The sequence below is a fragment of the Antennarius striatus genome, chromosome 1 (genome assembly GCF_040054535.1).
Source record: "Antennarius striatus isolate MH-2024 chromosome 1, ASM4005453v1, whole genome shotgun sequence".
Taxonomy (NCBI): Eukaryota; Metazoa; Chordata; class Actinopteri; order Lophiiformes; family Antennariidae; genus Antennarius; species Antennarius striatus.
Genome location: NC_090776.1, coordinates 16058788 through 16077719, shown reverse-complemented (window position 1 = coordinate 16077719; position 18932 = coordinate 16058788). Strand labels below are relative to the sequence as shown.

The following is an 18932-nucleotide window of genomic DNA, read 5'->3' as shown; positions in this document are numbered from 1 at the left end:
ATGCTGCCAATTAAATTACAGAGTTGCTAATCCAAGTCTGAGGTCTGCAGCACAATGTCATTAAGAGATTATAATTTCAAAATGAATTAACAGGTCTCATTTACCGGCAATCCTGTGGAACTCCTCTCTCATGACTGTGACCGGTTTATTTCCAGGGAAATAGACAAAAAACAAACAAAAACAAAAAAACAGCATAGCTGGGATGTGGTTTCATGATTGCGATTTTTTTATGCTGCAAATGTGAGATCGGATGAGGTTGTTGATGTGTGTGATGGACTAGGACATGACACGGCGCTCGTAAAGAGAACTCTGGAAACGACGGGACCGCTGGACTCTCATGTGTGCTTAACACCTTGTGTTACACTGCCCCCTAGTGGTTCCAGGGGAGACATCACAAAACGCATAGCATTGATTCTCTTTTTACGTGTACTGTAATTATATAGAATTTACTTTTAATGACGGATAAACATGTGAAAATCCTCTGTTTTAATTTTTTTTAATTATGTCGATATTTCTTATTGTTTTCTGAATTTTAAAAAAACGGTCGTTGATGGACATATATCTCAAAATAGCACTAAATGAGCGCAGCTCAACCAACAAAATTGATACGAATCGACTTCATTTTTCATTTTTAATCCAGAAGTTTAAATAGAACCGGCTACTTTTTATTTAAAGACCGGACATCATGATAATCTGCAGCTGAACACTTGGATGTTTTCTACTCTTCATCCCGACCCGCAGCCGACCTCCATCCCATCCCAGCCCCGTCCCGTCCCGTGCGGCTCCACCCCTGCGCTGGGCTTCACTTCCACTCCCCCCAGAAACAATCCAAGGGTCTTCCCGAGTCCATGGCCCAACTTTTGCTACTTCAAAGTGAGTTCTATGAACTGTTATCTTTTAAAACCTCTCCCGGTCGATGCATGCTGTCTGTTTTAGCGTTTTCGTGAAGGACTTTTGTTCCTTGGAGGTCCCGCAGGATCACATCCACCCTCATCCTCACGTTGTGATTGTGTCCACTAGCTTAGAGGCTAGTTCTAGCTGCCTGGGAAGAGTCGACCTGAAGTTAACTTGTGAAATGTCTGGAAGATGACATTTTTATTTTATTTTTTTTTCGTAAATTTGCAAGAAGTGACGATATTCGTGTTTTTATTCACGGTGTTTTTAGCTTGTTGAGCGGAAGTAATGGTGGCTAACCTGGGAGCTAACCTGCTAACATGGTTAAAAGTAAATGAAGAGTTTGGTCAGGCAGCGTTTTTACTCCAGAACAGCGGATTAAAAGTGTTCTAAGAAGCTCTAATATGGAGCGACTTTACGTTAAAACCACGTTGTTCGTGTATTTAAAGGTAAAGTTAACGTAGAGTGAGGAACCACTCAACATAAACTAAGTTTTTAATTCATTTGTGCTTCGGCAGTTCGACACTCAACATTAAGCGCTATAGAAATAACCCTTGATTGATACGAACAAACCCAAATCTGAATATTTCCTTTAAAAGTGCATGTTTACACTTAAATAAAAAATGCATCACATTTGAAAAATGTAAGCACATCTAAATTAATACATACCGTTGTGTTTATTTTCAAATTGGCTTTGGATTGTGTCCTTTAACAGTGTTATTTCTGTTCTGTTCTGGAGCAAATGTTGTTTCTTTTTCCATTTGATCAACTAAAACAGAACTGAAACATCAGAATAAAGTATTGTCTGATACATGTCTGTCTAAAAATAGAGAAGTTATTTTCTCAGGGTGGACTGAATTGGTGTGGTGTGTTTATAAGTCAGTTGATTGTATTTTGGGGGGAAAAAAACATTGAGATGTAAACGCTGCAGTCCTTAAAACGCAAAATAAATAGTGTGCATCACCTCAGTGCTACGGTTTTGTGTTGCTTTCTCATCCAGAACAAAAAGAATCGGTTTTGCCACCGCATGACATCTTGAGTTAGCGTATAAAAAGTATAACAGCATTGTAAGGTTCACTCACAACATTCTGAAAGCTGCCTTTCAGCACAAGCATTCATTTGAAGTTTTGGGAGGAGGGGGGGGGGAGTGTTTGAACTGCTTAATTTGTTCTGCTCACTATTTAATAATCTTATTCTCACTTGTGATGCCGTGATATCCTTCAACCGAACAGCAAGAGATGTTGAAAGAAAATTGACGGATCATTTGTGTGTTCTTCAGTTGGCCGAAGATGATCGGTAAATAGAAGAAAGCAGAAGACCTCCTGGGTTGCAGCAGAAATGTCTCCCAAACTGCCCGGCGGTCAAGGAAAAGGCGATTGTTCGGCAGTGCAAGTAGCTGTTCGAGTTCGTCCCCTTCTGCCTAAAGAACTTCTTCGCTGCCATGAAAGTTGTATCACTGTAGACTCTGAGCTTCGTCGGGTTACGCTGGGCCATGACCGACACTTTATTTGTGACTACTTATTTGAAGAAACAAGCTGCCAAGAGGACATTTACTCTGTGTCAGTGGAGCCACTCATAGATGCCTTCTTTCAAGGTTTCAATGCTACGGTCTTTGCCTATGGGCAGACAGGTTCGGGCAAAACATACACTATTGGAGAAGCTAACATTTGTAAGTTCTTGATTTCATCATCTGCTGCATTTATGTGGCCCATGACTCAATAAAAAAGCCAGATTTGTGCAATTCTGAATGTATTCACTTTGTCTAGGCTCTTTTAGAGATGAGGAGCAGGGTATCATCCCCAGGGCAGTTGCAGATGTCTTCAAGCTGCTAGACGAAAATGATCTCACAGACTTCTCTGTCAGAGTCTCCTATTTGGAAGTCTACAAGGAGGAGTTTAAGGACTTACTGGATGTGGAAACAGCCAGCAAGGACATTCACATACGGGAGGATAAAGGCAACATTGGTATGGAATAATTGGTCGTATTTGTCTTTAATCATGTTTGTGTGTTTATTGATATAGATTTATTAAATTTGTCTGTGGTTTTGTAGTTTTGTGTGGTGTGAAAGAGTGCGAGGTGGAGGGTCTTGACGAGGTGCTGAGTTTACTCGAGTCAGGAAACACAGCCAGACACACAGGCTCAACCCAGATGAATCCAAACTCCAGCCGGTCACACACCATCTTTACCGTGTATATGGACCAGCGTCTGGGAAGCTCTCGTCTTTTTGGAAGTGCTACAAATTCTGGGCCGCAAATGCTGTCTTCCAAGTTCCATTTTGTTGACCTCGCTGGATCAGAACGTATTTTAAGGACAGGAAACACAGGAGAGAGACTGAAAGAGAGTATCCAGATAAATAGTGGCCTTCTGGCTCTGGGAAATGTCATCGGTGCGCTGGGGGACCCCAGGAGGAAGGGTTCACACATACCGTACAGAGATTCTAAAATCACAAGGTAGTTGTTTCATATATTAGATATCTTAATAAACCATTCAAAGACAAGTTGGTGTACAATAGGAGAGGAGTTTGTTTAATGTTTATGATTTTCTTCTAGGATCCTTAAAGACTCTTTGGGAGGAAACTCCAAAACACTGATGATTGCATGCATCAGCCCTTCTTCCTCAGACTTTGATGAGAGTCTGAATACACTAAACTATGCCACAAGGGCCAGAAACATTCAGAACAGAGCGACAATCAACTGCAAGCGTGAGCCGGATCGGGTGGAAGGACTGGAGCAACAGATCAAGGCCCTTCGCAGGGCCCTCGAGAACCGCCAGCGATCGGAGACCCGCATTATTTCTCGTGGCGATCCAAACAGGAGACCTCGCCTCGGAGAGGGAGAGATCAACAGACTGCAGGTCCAGAGTGCCCACTATAGGACGTGTACAGACACGGCTTACAGGTTAAAGGACAATTATTGACTTCCATTTAGACTGCATGATCTATAAATGTGTTTTATGGGAGCCATTTGGCTCCAAGTAGTGGATTTCTAAAAATGAGAATAAAATCATGAATAGGCTAGTTGGTAATTTTCCTAACATGCATAAATTTACAGGTTCCATAGAGAACTACTGCTAGTACTACTACTTGTTCTTTATCATCATTATGATATATGCCAGGCATCATTTGTGTGATTATCTCTCATCCTGACTGTAAGATGCTTTTGTTTAATTGTCCCAAATTTAGATTTTCAGAGGTGTGAGTGTTTCCTCCGTTGTGTGTCACAGGCTTCTGCAGGAGCTACAGACTGAAGGGGCTCTGACCACAGACCAGAGTTTGAGGGTGAAGGAGTGGCTGTGCTCAGTGGAGGAGGAACGCAGCGCTCTGACCACAGCCTCTGGACCGGACAGCGGCATTGAGAATAGCTCCACTGAAGACAGCATGACTTTAAGGAGAGGACGGCCCTCTGTAAGGAACCAGGTATGACTCTTTCATGCTCAGTAGTACTGAAAAGTAAGTCTTTCAGTTAAACTTTATGCATCCAGCATTGATGTGTTTATGTGAAACACATTACCCAGGATCAAGAGGTTGCTGGGGAGAAGTGGAACCATGAACATGAAGGTGAGAAAGAAGGAGAGAAAGAGGAGAGCGTTGGCTGCCTTCAAGCACAGATCCAGCGGTTGGAAAGAGAGAACACAGACTTTCTAGCTGCTCTGGAGGATGCTATGGAGCAGTACAAGCAGCAGGTCAGATGAGAATGCTTCTAATAATGCGTTGTGTCAAGGAATGCTACTTTCATTTAAATAAAATCTGCATGGTTCATACCGTTTGTCAACCCTGAAGTAGTCTGACGATCACATGACCCAAGCATGAAATTATACAGACTGTCAATATCTGTTTCCATAGATTATATCTTCCTTATTTGTTTCCTTCCGTCTCAGAGTGACAGGCTGCAGGAGCAGCAGGACTTGATAGTGGAGCTGCAGTGTCATCTAACCACTCAAGGGCTGATGGGTCTAGGCCTCAGTTTGAGAGCGCGGCCACACACAGCACCTATGGGCTCCATGCAACACCGTCAGAATGGAGGCGCATGCAGACAGGTAACAACTGGTAGAGCTGGATTATCAGCCTATTGAGTTGTATGAAATAACTGGTAAAAAAGAAAAAAAAATCCCAGTGGATTTTCTTGATGAGACAACTGTTGCTTATTTTTGCTTCTAACTTGATGGTCAATGTCAATGCTGTTTGAAGAACAGATTAGTAATAATAATGCTGCAGTCTTCCAATAAAATCAAATTGTATCTGACTTGTCAAATATATAATTGGGGAGAATGTGGTAATTTGTCGAAAATGTATGGTTCTGGTTTATTTTACTGCAGTATGTTGTAGATTGTTTATTAAAATCTAACTATAAAATATGTGTGTGTGTGTGTGTGTGTGTGTGTGTGTGTGTGTGTGTGTGTGTGTGTGGTTTCAGTTCAGTCCAGTGGGTTGCATTGGAAATGGTCCTTATGCTGATCAAGAAGGTGACCTCTATGAAGAGGATGTTCCAGGAGGAGCAGAAATGCAGGGGAGGGAAGTAAATGGAAGTCACTTTAACTTTAGCCCAGAGAGACGCAGGTATGTGTATTTTATATTGTGGCATATGCTTTGTATGAAATGTATGTAGTGTAGGGTTCATCATTCTGTTAGGCAAGCACACCTGACCTGGACCAAGAAAGACGCAGCTTCAGGAGGACCAGCAGTCAGCGGCAGGAGGCTTGGATGTCAGGTGCTTGAACTGGATCAGCACCCCTGTTTATCCAGAAAAGCATGTAAGTCTGCCCACCTGAGATGTCTCTTTATGTCAGAAATAGATTTAATTAAAGATTAAGATTAAATCAAAAGATTAAATCTACTTTATTCGTCCACACGTGGGGAACTTATTAAATTAAATTATCTTTACACTCTTCACTCTTTTTTGCATGTGGTTACAGTCTTTTGTTAGTCATGCATACACACATATAGTTCTTGAATACAGGCCCCTGAACACAACACACTGGGGGCCTGTAGGCATGCAATTAGTGACACATCACACAAACAGTAGGGGGAGGCAGAGTGACGGATCGCGCACAGGGGGTTGCGAGCAGCTTGTGGGGGGGGGGTGGCGCCTTGCTCAAGGGCGCCTCGGCAGTGGCTGGGAGGTTAGCTGACGTCTCCCACCGTCAGCTCACACTCTGAGGGATGTCCTGGCGGGAGCGGGATTTGAACCACCGATGGCTGGGCGATCTGTCTTCAAGACATCTGCTCTACCGCCGAGCCACTGCCGCCCCAATAGCATAGCATAATAGCATTTATAATATATAAGGATTCACAAGGCAGCGACCTGCTGACTCACTTTCTGTTTCTCAGTTATATTAATTATGTTTAGTTTTTTGTTTGTTTGAGGTTGGGGTTTTTTCACACGACATGAACTTAGAAGTTTGAAGGACACCAGTCACATTTAACAACATTCAGGTTTGTATTTTGTGCTGTTTGTTTTCGAGATGATAAGGCATGTGTTTTTAAAATGTAGCCGCAAGAGGACACAAGCCAGTGTCTTATTGTGCCGATCCCAAGCCTGGATAAATACAAAGGGTTGCGTCAGGAAGGGCATCCGGCGTAAAACTTTTGCCAAATCAAACATGCAAATCAAACCTATGACTTCCATTCCGCATAGGTCGAGGACCGGGTTAACAACAACCGCCATTGGTGCTGTTCACCTACAGGGTGCCGGTGGAAATTGGACTATTGGAAATTGGACTACAAGACAGAGTACATGTGTGTGAATGAGAGGGACCCAAGTGGAAGAGTGAGGCTACAGGGAGAAGAGATCAAGAAGGTGGAGGATTTTAAGTACTTAGGGTCAACAGTCCAGAGCAATGGAGAGTGTGGAAAAGAGGTGAAGAAGCGTGTACAGGCAGGATGGAACGGGTGGAGGAAAGTGTCAGGTGTGATGTGTGATAGAAGAGTTTCAGCTAAAATGAAAGGAAAGGTGTACAAAACTGTGAGATAGTGAATACATTGGCAGAAGGATGCTGAGTTTTGAACTGCCAGGCAGGAGGCCTAGAGGAAGACCAAAGAGGAGGTTTATGGATGTAATGAAAGAGGACATGAAGGTAGCTGGTGTGAGAGAAGAGGATGCAGAAGACAGGGTTAGATGGAGGTAACTGATCGCTGTGGCGACCCCTGAAGGGAAAAGCTGAAAGGAAAAAAGAAGGCATCTGTTTGTAAGGTTTAGTTGAGTTTTGTTTGTGATTGTTTCTAATCTGTACAATACTTTTTATTATGCCTATTTCTCACAAGTGGAGGAAGAGAGACAAGCAGGGAATGCTGATCTGTGTTGGTACTTGAGGAGCAACACAATTGAGAACTTGACCTTGGATTTCTGTCCACTTCATCCCTATACGTCCTTAATGCCTTCTTTTGTGCCCTTGTGTCTCTGTAGCCACCACAAGTACTGGAGAGACATCTGTGCGTGAGAATCTGAAGAGCTTTGATGGTGTTTCAGAGTGGGATCTTCATCAGGCACAACAGAAGATCAGGGAGCTCTCCGTTACCATCCGCATGAAGGAAGAACTTATCAAAGAGCTTGTCAAAACAGGTAGCAGTTTGGATCTCTCAATCTTTTTCAGATAGAGGCTCTCTTCTTTGTTTTCGAAAGTTGTGGTCTGTGTTTTTAAGGTAAGGATGCTCAGGCCCTAAACAGGCAATACAGCCATAAGATCACAGCTCTGGAGGGCGAAGCTGTGCAGGCTCGGCAGGAGCTACAGGAGGCCCAGAGACAGCTGCAGGATCTGGAGAGGCAGGAGAAAGAGATCAGCACGACAGACAAGACGAGAGCTCAAGAATGTCGTAGGAAGATAGCTGCTGCTCAGAACAAAGTTCAGGTTCGGCCATCACAATTATTTATTCTGATATAACAGCACAAATGATTTCTAATGATTGCATATTATTTCAAGCATATTGATAATGCTTGAAATGTTTTGAACAAGCAAAATTTGGGCTTCTGAACAACAAATTATGTGTGTGTGTGTGTGTGTGTGTGTCTGTGTGTGTGTATATAATTTTTTTAAAAATTTTTAGGTTCTCAGTCAGCGTCAGAGGGATACCGCTCGTCTGGCTAACCTTCCTGTGCAGAGCGAACGTCGTGTGTTGGAGCTGGAGCGAAGCGTTCAGAGCATGAGGCAACAGCAGGAGCAGCTACAGAAACGACTGCGGCAGGAAAGTCAGCAGAAACGACGCCTGGAAACAGAGATGCAACGAAGGAGTCACAGAGTCAAGGTACCTCAAGCCAATACTACAAATGTCAATCAGGAAAATATTTGCAGTGTAAGTTCAATCTGATTTCTTTATTTTATTTCTGTCTGGTACTGCTGCACTGCTAAAGCTGATTAAAAAATAAAATCCAAATGTCTAATAACAGCCTAGAGGAGAATGTACAGTATCAGTATACTGAATGACAGCCAAATGCATTTTTGTTCTTCAAAATATGCCTGTGACCTGTTATCCTGTTGCTACCTTTCATCCTCCTTTTTTGGATTCCTTATGTAGGAGCTGGAGATAAAGAATGAGCAGCAGCAGAAGATACTGAGAATTAAGACAGAGGAGATCGCTGCCTTCCAGAGGCAGAGACGCAGTGGCAGTAACGGCTCTGTCATCTCTTTGGAGGAGCAACAGGTGGGGCAAAAATCACTTTGAATTTGTGGAGACGGGGGGGGGGGAACTCTGTAAAAATAATATTTCAGTTTTGTGTTCATGATTTCTGACCTTTTGTGAATTTCTCCAAGCAGAAGATTGAGGAACAAAAACGTTGGCTGGATGAGGAAATGGAGCGAGTGTTAGAGCAGAGGAGAGGGCTGGAAGATCTTGAAGGTGAACTCACCAAACGAGAGGAAATCCTTGCCAAGAAAGAAGCTCTTCTTCAGGAACGCAGTGGCCTGGAGACCAAGAGGCTCCGCTCCAGCCAGGTACGGACAACCTCAAACAACTCTGTGTCACAATTGGCGAGTTCTTGAAAATCTTCTTTATTTAATCTTCATTCCAGGCCCTAAGCAGAGACTTGGTGACTCTTACGGGGCACATCGAGTCACTGGAGCGACAGCTGAGCGAGCGGAACGGTCTTCTTCGCAGCAGCAGTGCTCAAGACTCACAACATATTCGCCAAGAGATCTCCAACCTTCGTCAGGAGAAGGATTCACTGCTTAAACAAAGAGTGGAGCTGGATGATAAGTTGCGGCAGGGTAACCTGCTGTCACCTGAGGTCAGATATCATTCTTGGGTTTGCATCTTAGTTGTAGTAACAGAATGATATATTTTTAATTGTGTGGCCCGCGGTGCACTGGCGTCGTGCCCGGAGTGTTCCCCGCCTCACGCCCTATGCCAGCTGGGATAGGCTCCAGCTCCCCGTGACCCGCTACGGCGGATATAGCGGTGGTACATGAAAATGAATGAATGATAATTGTGTGGCAAAAGAGTAAATTAATCAAATTCTTATAGTCTCTTCATGTCAATTTGCGCCCTCTGGTGTTTCTAGGAGGAGCGAACGCTGCTCCAGTTTGATGAGGCCATCGAGGCTCTGGATGCGGCGATTGAATACAAGAATGAGGCCATCACTCAGAGACAGAGACAGCTGAGAGCTTCTGCCAGCATGCTCTCCCAGTGGGAGATGAACCTCATGGCCAAACTCAGTTACCTGTCTGCCTCTGAGACCAGAGCTCTGCTGTGCAAGTACTTTGACAAGGTCTCAACAGCAGTCAACCTCAATTTTAACTTTTCAACTCCCCCGTTTCATCACTGATGAACCATTAACCATGCGTGCTGAATAACGCTGATGTGGCCACGTCCTGCAGGTGGTGTCTCTGCGCGAGGAGGAGCGTAAGCTGCAGCTCACCCTGGCTGAGCTGGAGATGCAACTGGACGACCAGCAGAGGCTGGTGCAGTGGTTGGAGAACGCCCTTGATCGCACGCAGCTCGACACGGACCGTCGGCTCACGCAACAGCAGAAAGAACACGAGAGGAGCGTACAGCTCTTACTGCAACACTGTCGAGGTGCCGATCGCTGGAGACTTCCACAACTATGTTATCTCTCCCTGAAAATGTTCTTCTTTAATAATCATCGAAGTGGATAATATTTGCATACCTTTTGTGTGTTTGTCCTCCCACTCCAACAGAGCAAATAGATGAGGGCCTGGCAGGAAACCAGCGACATTTTGAGGGGTGGATCCACAACCTCAGCAAAGAACTGAACCACTATAAGGCAGCAAACGTGGAACTGAGCAACAGACTGAGGGAGGTCTGTGGTTCATCCAACCAAGCCAATCAGCCAAAGGAGCACGCTAAAGGTAAAAAGCATCATTAGGTCATAGTGTTTGTTGATTTTACTTTTTGTCTTTATGAAAATTACAGGTGTCCTCAAGATACGTACATCCAACTTACACTTGTAGATACGAACAAATGCTCGCCGCCATATACGACTACTGTAGTTCCTCTTTTCTGCCACAAGTCATGCCGAGCAACGCGGTTCTGTTCGAACATCTCCGACACTTGTCTTCCCCATCTTGTTTCTGTACATGTCTCTGTGAGCATTTCAGTGCGTCAGGCTTTAAACTGACGTGTGATCGAGAACGACTCAACTTCAAAACACATTTACCTGATTTTTTATTTCATTGTTAATTTTAATGTCCTATTATTGTTTCTGGTAAGTTAAGGAATAGCACTTTAGTATTTAGAGGATTAATGGTATTTAAATGACCTCAAATGGCAATTATAGATTGAAATTTAATAAATAACGACTTATGAACAATTCAACTTACGAACAACCTCTCAGAACACATTGTGTTCGCAGGTTAAGGACTACCTCTATCCTGCTGAGGTAGAAGAATACATTAGAACTGCATCTAATAACGTGTTTTATTTATCCAAACTCCAAAGACTAGCGCTGTATCCTGTTGTTGTCTTCCAGGTGCCGCACCTGATGGTAAATCTGCAGGCGTGGGGAGCACAGAGAGGCTGACTCGTTCCCCAGAAGACAGTCCAGGAGGCAGGGGGACGGCTCAGTCTGACAGACCTCCCAGGTCCAGGGAGGAAATGCGTGAACTGGTGAACACACCTCTCCCGTCCACATGGAGGCGCTCCTCTCTCCCCACAGAAGAATCCACTGTCATGGAGGAGTTGTGTCTGAGAGCCGCTGGAGACGCTCCTCTTAACCGTGTAGTCCAAACTGGACTGGGGTCCTGCAGTGGACCCACGACTCTGCCTGTGGTTAAATCTCGCCGGGAATCCCGCCGCTCCAGCCTCAACGTCGGACCACTGACTTCTAACAATGCATTCATTGATGTCCGGAAGAATCCCGTCTAAAACTCAACATAAAGTGTTACTCCAGACATTCATAGATTTTGTTTTGGGGGGGGGGGGTGTCAGCTTTCTGTCTGTGGTCTTTGTGTCCTCAATTTTTGTAAAGTTTTTTTTTTTTTTTTTTAACAAGGACACCCACTGATTTTATATGAAGCACTTTCATTGAAATAATGTTTATGTTCTGTTTCATACAGTCATTGCTAGGAATATTCTTAACAAACATGCCAGTCAGTAAGAAGTCATTTGTTTCCGTCAGTATGAAAAGAGATTCTCTTGCTCCCCAGTCATGTAATGTTCTGACCTTCTATTTTATATTTTATATTAAAAACAATATCTTTTACAAGCAGCTGATTCATTATTTTTTAAATTTCTGGTCAGTGTTTTTAATTTTATTACAATAGATCAATTGATCCATACAATTTATGAAAACGGTTTATTTTCAACTAATTATCCCTACATATGAGTTTACAATGTATGACTGTTAGCTGGATTACACAGAAACCACTGAACCATGAGAATACAGGGGGGGAAATCTATATAAAGATGCAGATCTTCTATTTTTAAATTTCCTTAAACTGATAGATGGGGATGTTTTACACCATCACCACTTGGGGCCATTACATTTTGGAGTGAATGAGATTAAAAGGGACAGCGCCAGAAATTTGTATAAACTTTTTTTGAACAGTGCAGGATCCGACTGATGATGTTTGGATGGTTTGAATCTTCTTTTCCTTTCAGCTTTTCCCTTCAGGGGTCGCCACAGCGAATCAATTGCCTCCATCTAACCCTGTCTTGTGCATCCTCTTCTCTCACACCAGCTACCTTCATGTCCTCTTTCACTACATCCATAAACCTCCTCTTTGGTCTTCCTCTAGGCCTCCTGCCTGGCAGTTCAAAACTCAGCATCCTTCTACCAATATATTCACTATCTCTCCTCTGGACATGTCCAAACCATCTCAGTCGGGCCTCTCTGACTTTATCTCCAAAACCTCTAACATGTGCTGTCCCTCTGATGTACTCATTCCTGATCCTATCCTTCCTGGTCACTCCCAAAGAGAACCTCAGCATCTTCATCTCTGCTACCTCCAGCTCTGTCTCCTGTCTTTTCCTCAGTGACACTGTCTCTAGACCAAACAACATCGCTGGTCTCACCACAGTTTTGTACACCTTTCCTTTCATTTTAGCTGAAACTCTTCTATCACACATCACACCTGACACTTTTCTCCACCCGTTCCATCCTGCCTGTTCACGTTTCTTCTCCTCTTTTCCACACTCTCCATTGCTCTGGACTGTTGACCCTAAGTACTTAAAATCCTCCACCTTCTTGATCTCTTCTCCCTGTAACCTCACTCTTCCACTTGGGTCCCTCTCATTCACACACATGTACTCTGTCTCTTGGATGGTTTGAATGATTTCTGTTATTTACATGTAAATTCCTTGATGGAGCACAATGAGACTGGATATATGGGATGAATAGATAATCAAAGTTATCGTCGTGAAAGCGTTCACCTATTTATATATTTGAAGATCAATGGTTCTGTAAGAGGCGGGAACAGGGAAACCATGTGAACACTAGAGGGCGCTATATCCCCAATGTTTAACAGGAGTGGACTCCAGTATTTCTGGACTCCATCTCTTCCTCTGCACTGACGCCCGAATTCTTTATGTAACAAATATATGCACCTTTGAAAATAAAATTGACTAATTATTTATCTATTATTGTATTTATTTAACGATAATTAAAAAAATAATCTGAATGGCCTTAGTTAAGATAGATCAACAGTTTTGTGAAACACAATTCGTATTGTGTGTGTGTGTGTGTGTGTGTGTGTGTGTGTGTGTGTGTGTGTGTGTGTGTGTGTGTGCGTGCGTGCGTGCGTGTGTGTGTGTGTGTGTCATAACACCGTGCTCCCAACAACATACGCATCAACGAACTCCGTCTCCGATTGGTCGTAAACTCGCTGACGTCACCGCAGATCTGGATTGGAAGGGTGCACTTGAAAAAACGGGGGAGGGAGAGGGGTTGTGGGATCAGTCGAGCCTCCGTGCGTGGACACAGCACATCCACGGGAGTTCGGACGGAAGGAACACACACACACACACACACACACACACACACACACACACACACACACACACACACACACACACACACTGCGGATGGAAGGCCGGCGCTTCTCTTCTGCTCCGGATTGAGATGCAACAAGGATATCTCGTCCACGTCCGTGGGTCGTTTGGGATTTATCCATCCGATCCCGTGGAGCGCGGATGATGCTGCCGGCCGTCCCCGTCACCACATGTGGATGCTTTATTGACAAGGATGCTGGAGGCTTTCCGGAGGAAAGAGTCTTTGGGATAAAGTTTCCGCAGACATCATCTCATCACAGGCAGGCTGAAATGAACGCGCCTGACGCGCACCTCACGCACCTCACGCACCTCACGCACCTCACGCACCGGCCTGATGTAAGACATTTTATAAGATGTGAGACATTTGCGTTAATTTAACGGTGTTTGAAATATGTAGTGCTTCAAACCATAAATAGCAAATAAAACCACAGTGGGCTGCTGGGTCCTGTTTCACTGCCTTTTTTCACGTGGAGTAAACTTAGCATCTCTATCTGACAAAGACAGCGTGTATTTACTGTGGTCATGAAGGTGGGCTCCTCATGTTGTTACTCTGACCTTTAAAGGCAGCTCCTCACCTCTAGAGGTTCCTGAACCTGTCCCTACTTGTCAGTACAAGTGTGGACAGAACCACAAAGCTGTTACCATGTGAACAGATTAAACAACCAGAAAAAGAACTATTGTAATTTTAGGAACATGGGATATGTGAGTTTTATCTTTGACATGTACAAAGAAAGTGACGCATGCCTCGTCAAACTATTTATTCCACAACTGCATCAACTGACGTCAGACGTAGTGGCAAAGAAAATAGTATAATCAGTTAACGTAACAAATAAATGTTTTGTTTTGTTTTTACGTCACAACTTTTATTTAAGGGGAAATAATGGTATGTGAAGAAAGGTGACCTCAGTGACAACACTGTGATTCAGTTATATTTATTATTATTATTGTTATTACTAGTAGTAATATTATTGTTATTAATAACTATTATCATTATTATTATTATTATTATTACTATTAATATTATTAATATTATTAATGTTAATATCAATAATAATAATAATAATAATAATAGTAATAGTAATAATAATAATAATAACAATAATGATGATGATGATGGTTATAATCATAATAATAATAATAATAGTAATAATAGTAATAATAATAATAATAATAATAATAATAATAATAATAATAATAATAATAATAATAATAATAACATAATGATAATAATAATCACACTACGGCAATATCAGTGATATCAAAAGTGGTATTCAACTTTATCCGAAAATCAAATCAATAGCTTTTTGTCACGTAAATTCTAAGCATATTTTTATTTCCTAAGAATTGTTTTTATTTTTTTTTACAGGAAGTTTATCTCTTGTTTAACAAGCACATGAGGAGAACGTTAAAATGTTGAAGAGAGTTTTCTTCGAAGCGATTTGGGAGTCTGTTTGAGAAGTGTTGGTGGAAAACAAATCAGCAGATGAGTTACATTTTTAATTAGGACAAGATTAAATAAGAGCTGCAGTCTAACCCTGATCAAATTTCACGAGTTCATTATTATCTGTAATGTATAGGACTAATATTTTATGTAGCTCATATAACTATCTATGAGATGTTTTCATGTTTTTATAATAATGGCTTATAATTTATTATTTTTGAACATTTTTAATGCATTTGTTTCTTGTATTAAAATGCTGGTTTCAGTTTGTTGTGGAAAAGTTATGGAATAAACATTAATGTTGATTTATTTCAGGTTTAGAATCAAACTGCCAGCAGAAAAAATTTACCTGTAGGAAATTGTGCATTAACTGTAATAATTTTCTTTGTTCCCAGGAAGATTCACACTTACCTTTCACAGCAATCAGTGGAGCTTGTTCCTGTCTTTGGTTATCTAGCTGTATGAGTGTTAATCATCCATCATAAAGCTAGATAACCGAAAATAAGAATGACCTCCAGACCCGCTACTTCATGTATTAAAGAGAATAAACAGACACAAGAGGACTTGACGTCATTTCTGAGAGGGTATGAAGAAGCCTTTCATTAAACGTGTTATTGATGAAATCTGGATTTTATTGCTACAATTAGAGCATCATCATTCTATCATTTAGTTGATTTATCAACAGAAAAATGTGTAGACTTTTATAAATCCTGACAATTGTGATCATGGAAATTGGATTGTTGGATATATTAAGTATTGATAATTTTTCTAAAGCTTCTGTCAATAGTTTTGGGCTTTTTCTCGCTGTTTTTCTGCTCTCCAAGGCACTTAGATCGCCCACAGTAAAACTAAAATTATTACCTGCAATTCTGATGATGAAACAAGCAGGGACGGATTAAAAAGAAACTTATATTTCTTTATATCTCAGTTTCTGTTCATTTAGATGTCGATACCACAATTAAGCTTGTAGTAAATATGTAATTCCACAAAATCTGATCAGGTTCTAGAAAGGTCATATAATATACTATCATCTGTGTATCATGTTTTATAAAGAAATCTTAAGGGACAGCCTCTGTCGTGTATTTATGCCTCAAACACAGTAACATGCTATAAAGTTGCCCCCTCAGAGGCCTTATTTAAATACCTTTAACAAGGGAATCCATACTTTAGGAGAACTTGAGTCTCCTTATTAATGTCCATAATAAATTAAAATATAAATAATGCGCTCTAGTGACAAAATTTCAAAAAATGTTTATCATCTTTATTTTATCAAAATAGAGTTGTCTTACTTTTGCTTCCATGACCCAGAGTGCTGAAAATGAAGCAAATAGAAGTGAATTAAGAAATTTATAGTGTATGTATTTTAGCTCAGATCCACTGTGGATTTCAGAGAAACTGCATGTCAGTAAGCCTTAAACACACCATTCCCTGTCCTTTGTCACTTTGGTACTGCATGCACTACACAAAACTGGTAAACTCCACAGAAAAAACCCCCCATCCATTTGGATCATAATAAAATAGTCATATGATCCAAAATATCCCTTTTTGTTCATGTTGAATGACACATTATCATTATTGTGATATATATTTTATTCTCAGTCCAAACAAGGATAATTTAATTTGAATGAAGTACATTTTTATGTAATTTCAAAGTGGATATCACACTACAACAATCTTCAGCAAGGTGCTAAAAATTTCAAAGAAAAACCTAATGTTTTTGTGAATCTCAATCGCTCTTGACTGTGCAGTAAAGGCCATCTCTAGTAAGTTGGAGCTCAGCCTCTTTCACTGCCAGAATATCATGGAAGCCATCTTGATGGCGTCTCTACCGCCTGTAAAAGGTTTGTGTTGCTGCAAAGCAGGCAAATTAATCGGTCCATCATTAGTTGTCTATTGCATCCAATCGGTCTGTCTGGAAGCTCTCCTGTCTGAAGTCTTGCAGGAAGATGAAGTTCATTTGTGGGGTCACTTTACCTTTGAAAGGCCAACCAGTGAGTCAGGATACATGCACCTGCCCCTGATATTAAATGGTGAACGAGTGATTGTACAGTCTATTGCTTTGGATTACATTACAGCTACAGGAACATTCCTGCACATCTGACACATCTGATATCTGGCTGATCTAAGGCAAGGGGGGGGGGGGCAATGACCTTAAAAGTTCTGCAAGTCAATTAATTCAACCAAATTCAGGTTTCCATAGTAAAGATATGTGTAAATATGTAAATATTATAAAATAATAGAAGTAAATGTGAAAACTGTTGAGAATGTCTGTGATCATCTTTTAGATCAAATTTAACCATACATGTCCCACCTCCCAACCATCCCCCCCCATCTAAAGCAAATATTTTAATCAAAAAGAAAATCCAGACATTTAGAAAAACCTCAAGATAAATCACAGATATTTTGTAAATGGTCTTGTATCATCTATCCGTTTTGTCTTTTCAAGGAACTTATCAATTTGAATTAAACAAAAAATATAGTTAGAATTATTAATTTTATATACTGTATTTTTTTTAAAAATCTCATATTATGCCTTAAATGAGGCCCCAACGTGGAGCTCCTGTCTGAGCTCTGTGCCTTTATTTTTTTTTGCCAGAGAATTAAAGGCCAGGGCCTTAAATCAGGAAATGTGCTACTCTGATTTAAAAATAAAACACTGCAGGACTTTTAATTATTAATTATTTCAGGTGTAATAGTATAGCTAGTTGCTCCACCAACAATGAGAATTAAATGTATGAAGTTAGAGCCCAGACGGGAATTAGTATCTAACGGTATATAATAAACATTTATGTTTCTGTTGTTTTCTTTAATGCAACTTTCTGTTACTTGCTTCAAATACAACCATCTGACTGTTTTTGACTTTTGCAGACATTCTCCACTTTGCACGTTAGTGTAGTATTAAAACGCTGCATCTGTTTCTTACCGCGTTAGTTGGCAGAGGGCAGCAGCCTGACGCGCACGGAGGGGCTGAGACTCAGGCTCAGGTGAATTTACAGTTAGATCGCTCACAATTAAACGGACTATAAAATAGTGGAAAAAAGGGCAGAATCGGGTTTATTCTACAAATGAAGCTGACAGAGCCAATAAGCTGCTCACTGGATGTCTCTCTATCTCCCTCTCTGATTTCTGGTTTTTTTTAGTTTGATAAATGTTAAAAGGTTGGATGTTTCTTTTTTCGGAAAACGCACAGTATTATTGAAAATCCTCTTTAAGTGAATCTCTTCTGGATTTGGTGTCAACGTGATTATTTTGTAATTTGACTGTTATGAATTAACGTGATGTTAAAAATCAAATCAATCTCTCTCTCTCTCTCTGTCTCTCTCCCCTACAGATCGCTTCCGAGGGATAAAAACAGGGTTGCCAACGAAAACCCAAGAGCCTAAAAAGAAGGAAAATAAAGGAAACAATCAGACAACTCCAGTGGATGATGAATAGGAGCCAGACGAGCTCTGCATATTAACATAATTGCATAGAAACGAGGAAGAGCATTTAAAGGGGCAGCAGCACTCAACGTGTCACCCAGCGTCTGCAGAGCAAGATGCATGTTTAAATACAGGCACAGGCACAAGAAACATGGACAGGACAGTGAATCTTACTGAATACTAACTATACTTTTTTATTTGGAAGTCTGTTATGAATTCTACTTAAATTTAGTCTAACACAACCTTATTCTTTTTACATTATACGCAGATAGAGGCCCACGTGTGATGGAAATGGGCCCACTTTTGTCTCATAAAATGAGACCCATCTTGGACCGTAAAATATCCTGCATCCCTGTAATGCACCCTGACTCACCCCCACGTGTCCTGAGAATTTAACACAATTTTGTCGTCTTTTTAGTTTCTGAAAATTAAATGATTAAAATTCTCATGGGGGGAAATATACAATTTGTCAATGTTTGCTCATCTATTGTCAGCTTCAATGCAGTTTAAATATTCCTATATTTTTTTATCTCAGAAGTAATGGCAACCATCTGCAAAAACAACTCCAAACATAGGCGTTTAGTTGTAGAATGTGATTCCGTTATGTGCCCAAAAACCTCCAGAGAAGAGTTCTGATATGACGAAGTGATTTCACTTGAAACACTGAAATGTTGCACATTACAACGGATTGTTACTGAGACAATGTAAGATTGTTCAATTTCTGGCAATCATAATAAAC

At 41.2% G+C, this 18932-nt stretch overlaps 1 protein-coding gene and 1 long non-coding RNA gene across 2 annotated transcripts; both read left to right on the top strand.

The window, feature by feature from the left end:
• Window positions 1-777: 777 nt before the first annotated feature.
• Window positions 778-11536, top strand: kif7 (kinesin family member 7). Its single transcript, XM_068319080.1, has 20 exons — window positions 778-873; window positions 2174-2563; window positions 2661-2858; window positions 2945-3344; window positions 3444-3791; window positions 4117-4309; window positions 4408-4575; window positions 4771-4929; window positions 5307-5449; window positions 5522-5643; window positions 7296-7451; window positions 7532-7737; window positions 7934-8131; window positions 8402-8527; window positions 8641-8817; window positions 8895-9110; window positions 9384-9590; window positions 9700-9898; window positions 10021-10191; window positions 10812-11536. Exons 2-20 carry the CDS (start codon window positions 2233-2235, stop codon window positions 11204-11206), a joined length of 4113 nt encoding a protein of 1370 aa, XP_068175181.1. The 5' UTR covers window positions 778-873; window positions 2174-2232; the 3' UTR covers window positions 11207-11536.
• A 1741-nt stretch (window positions 11537-13277) lies between these two features.
• Window positions 13278-18932, top strand: LOC137600111 (uncharacterized). Its single transcript, XR_011036908.1, has 3 exons — window positions 13278-13666; window positions 15167-15355; window positions 18103-18932. It is a non-coding gene; the product is annotated as an uncharacterized lncRNA (long non-coding RNA).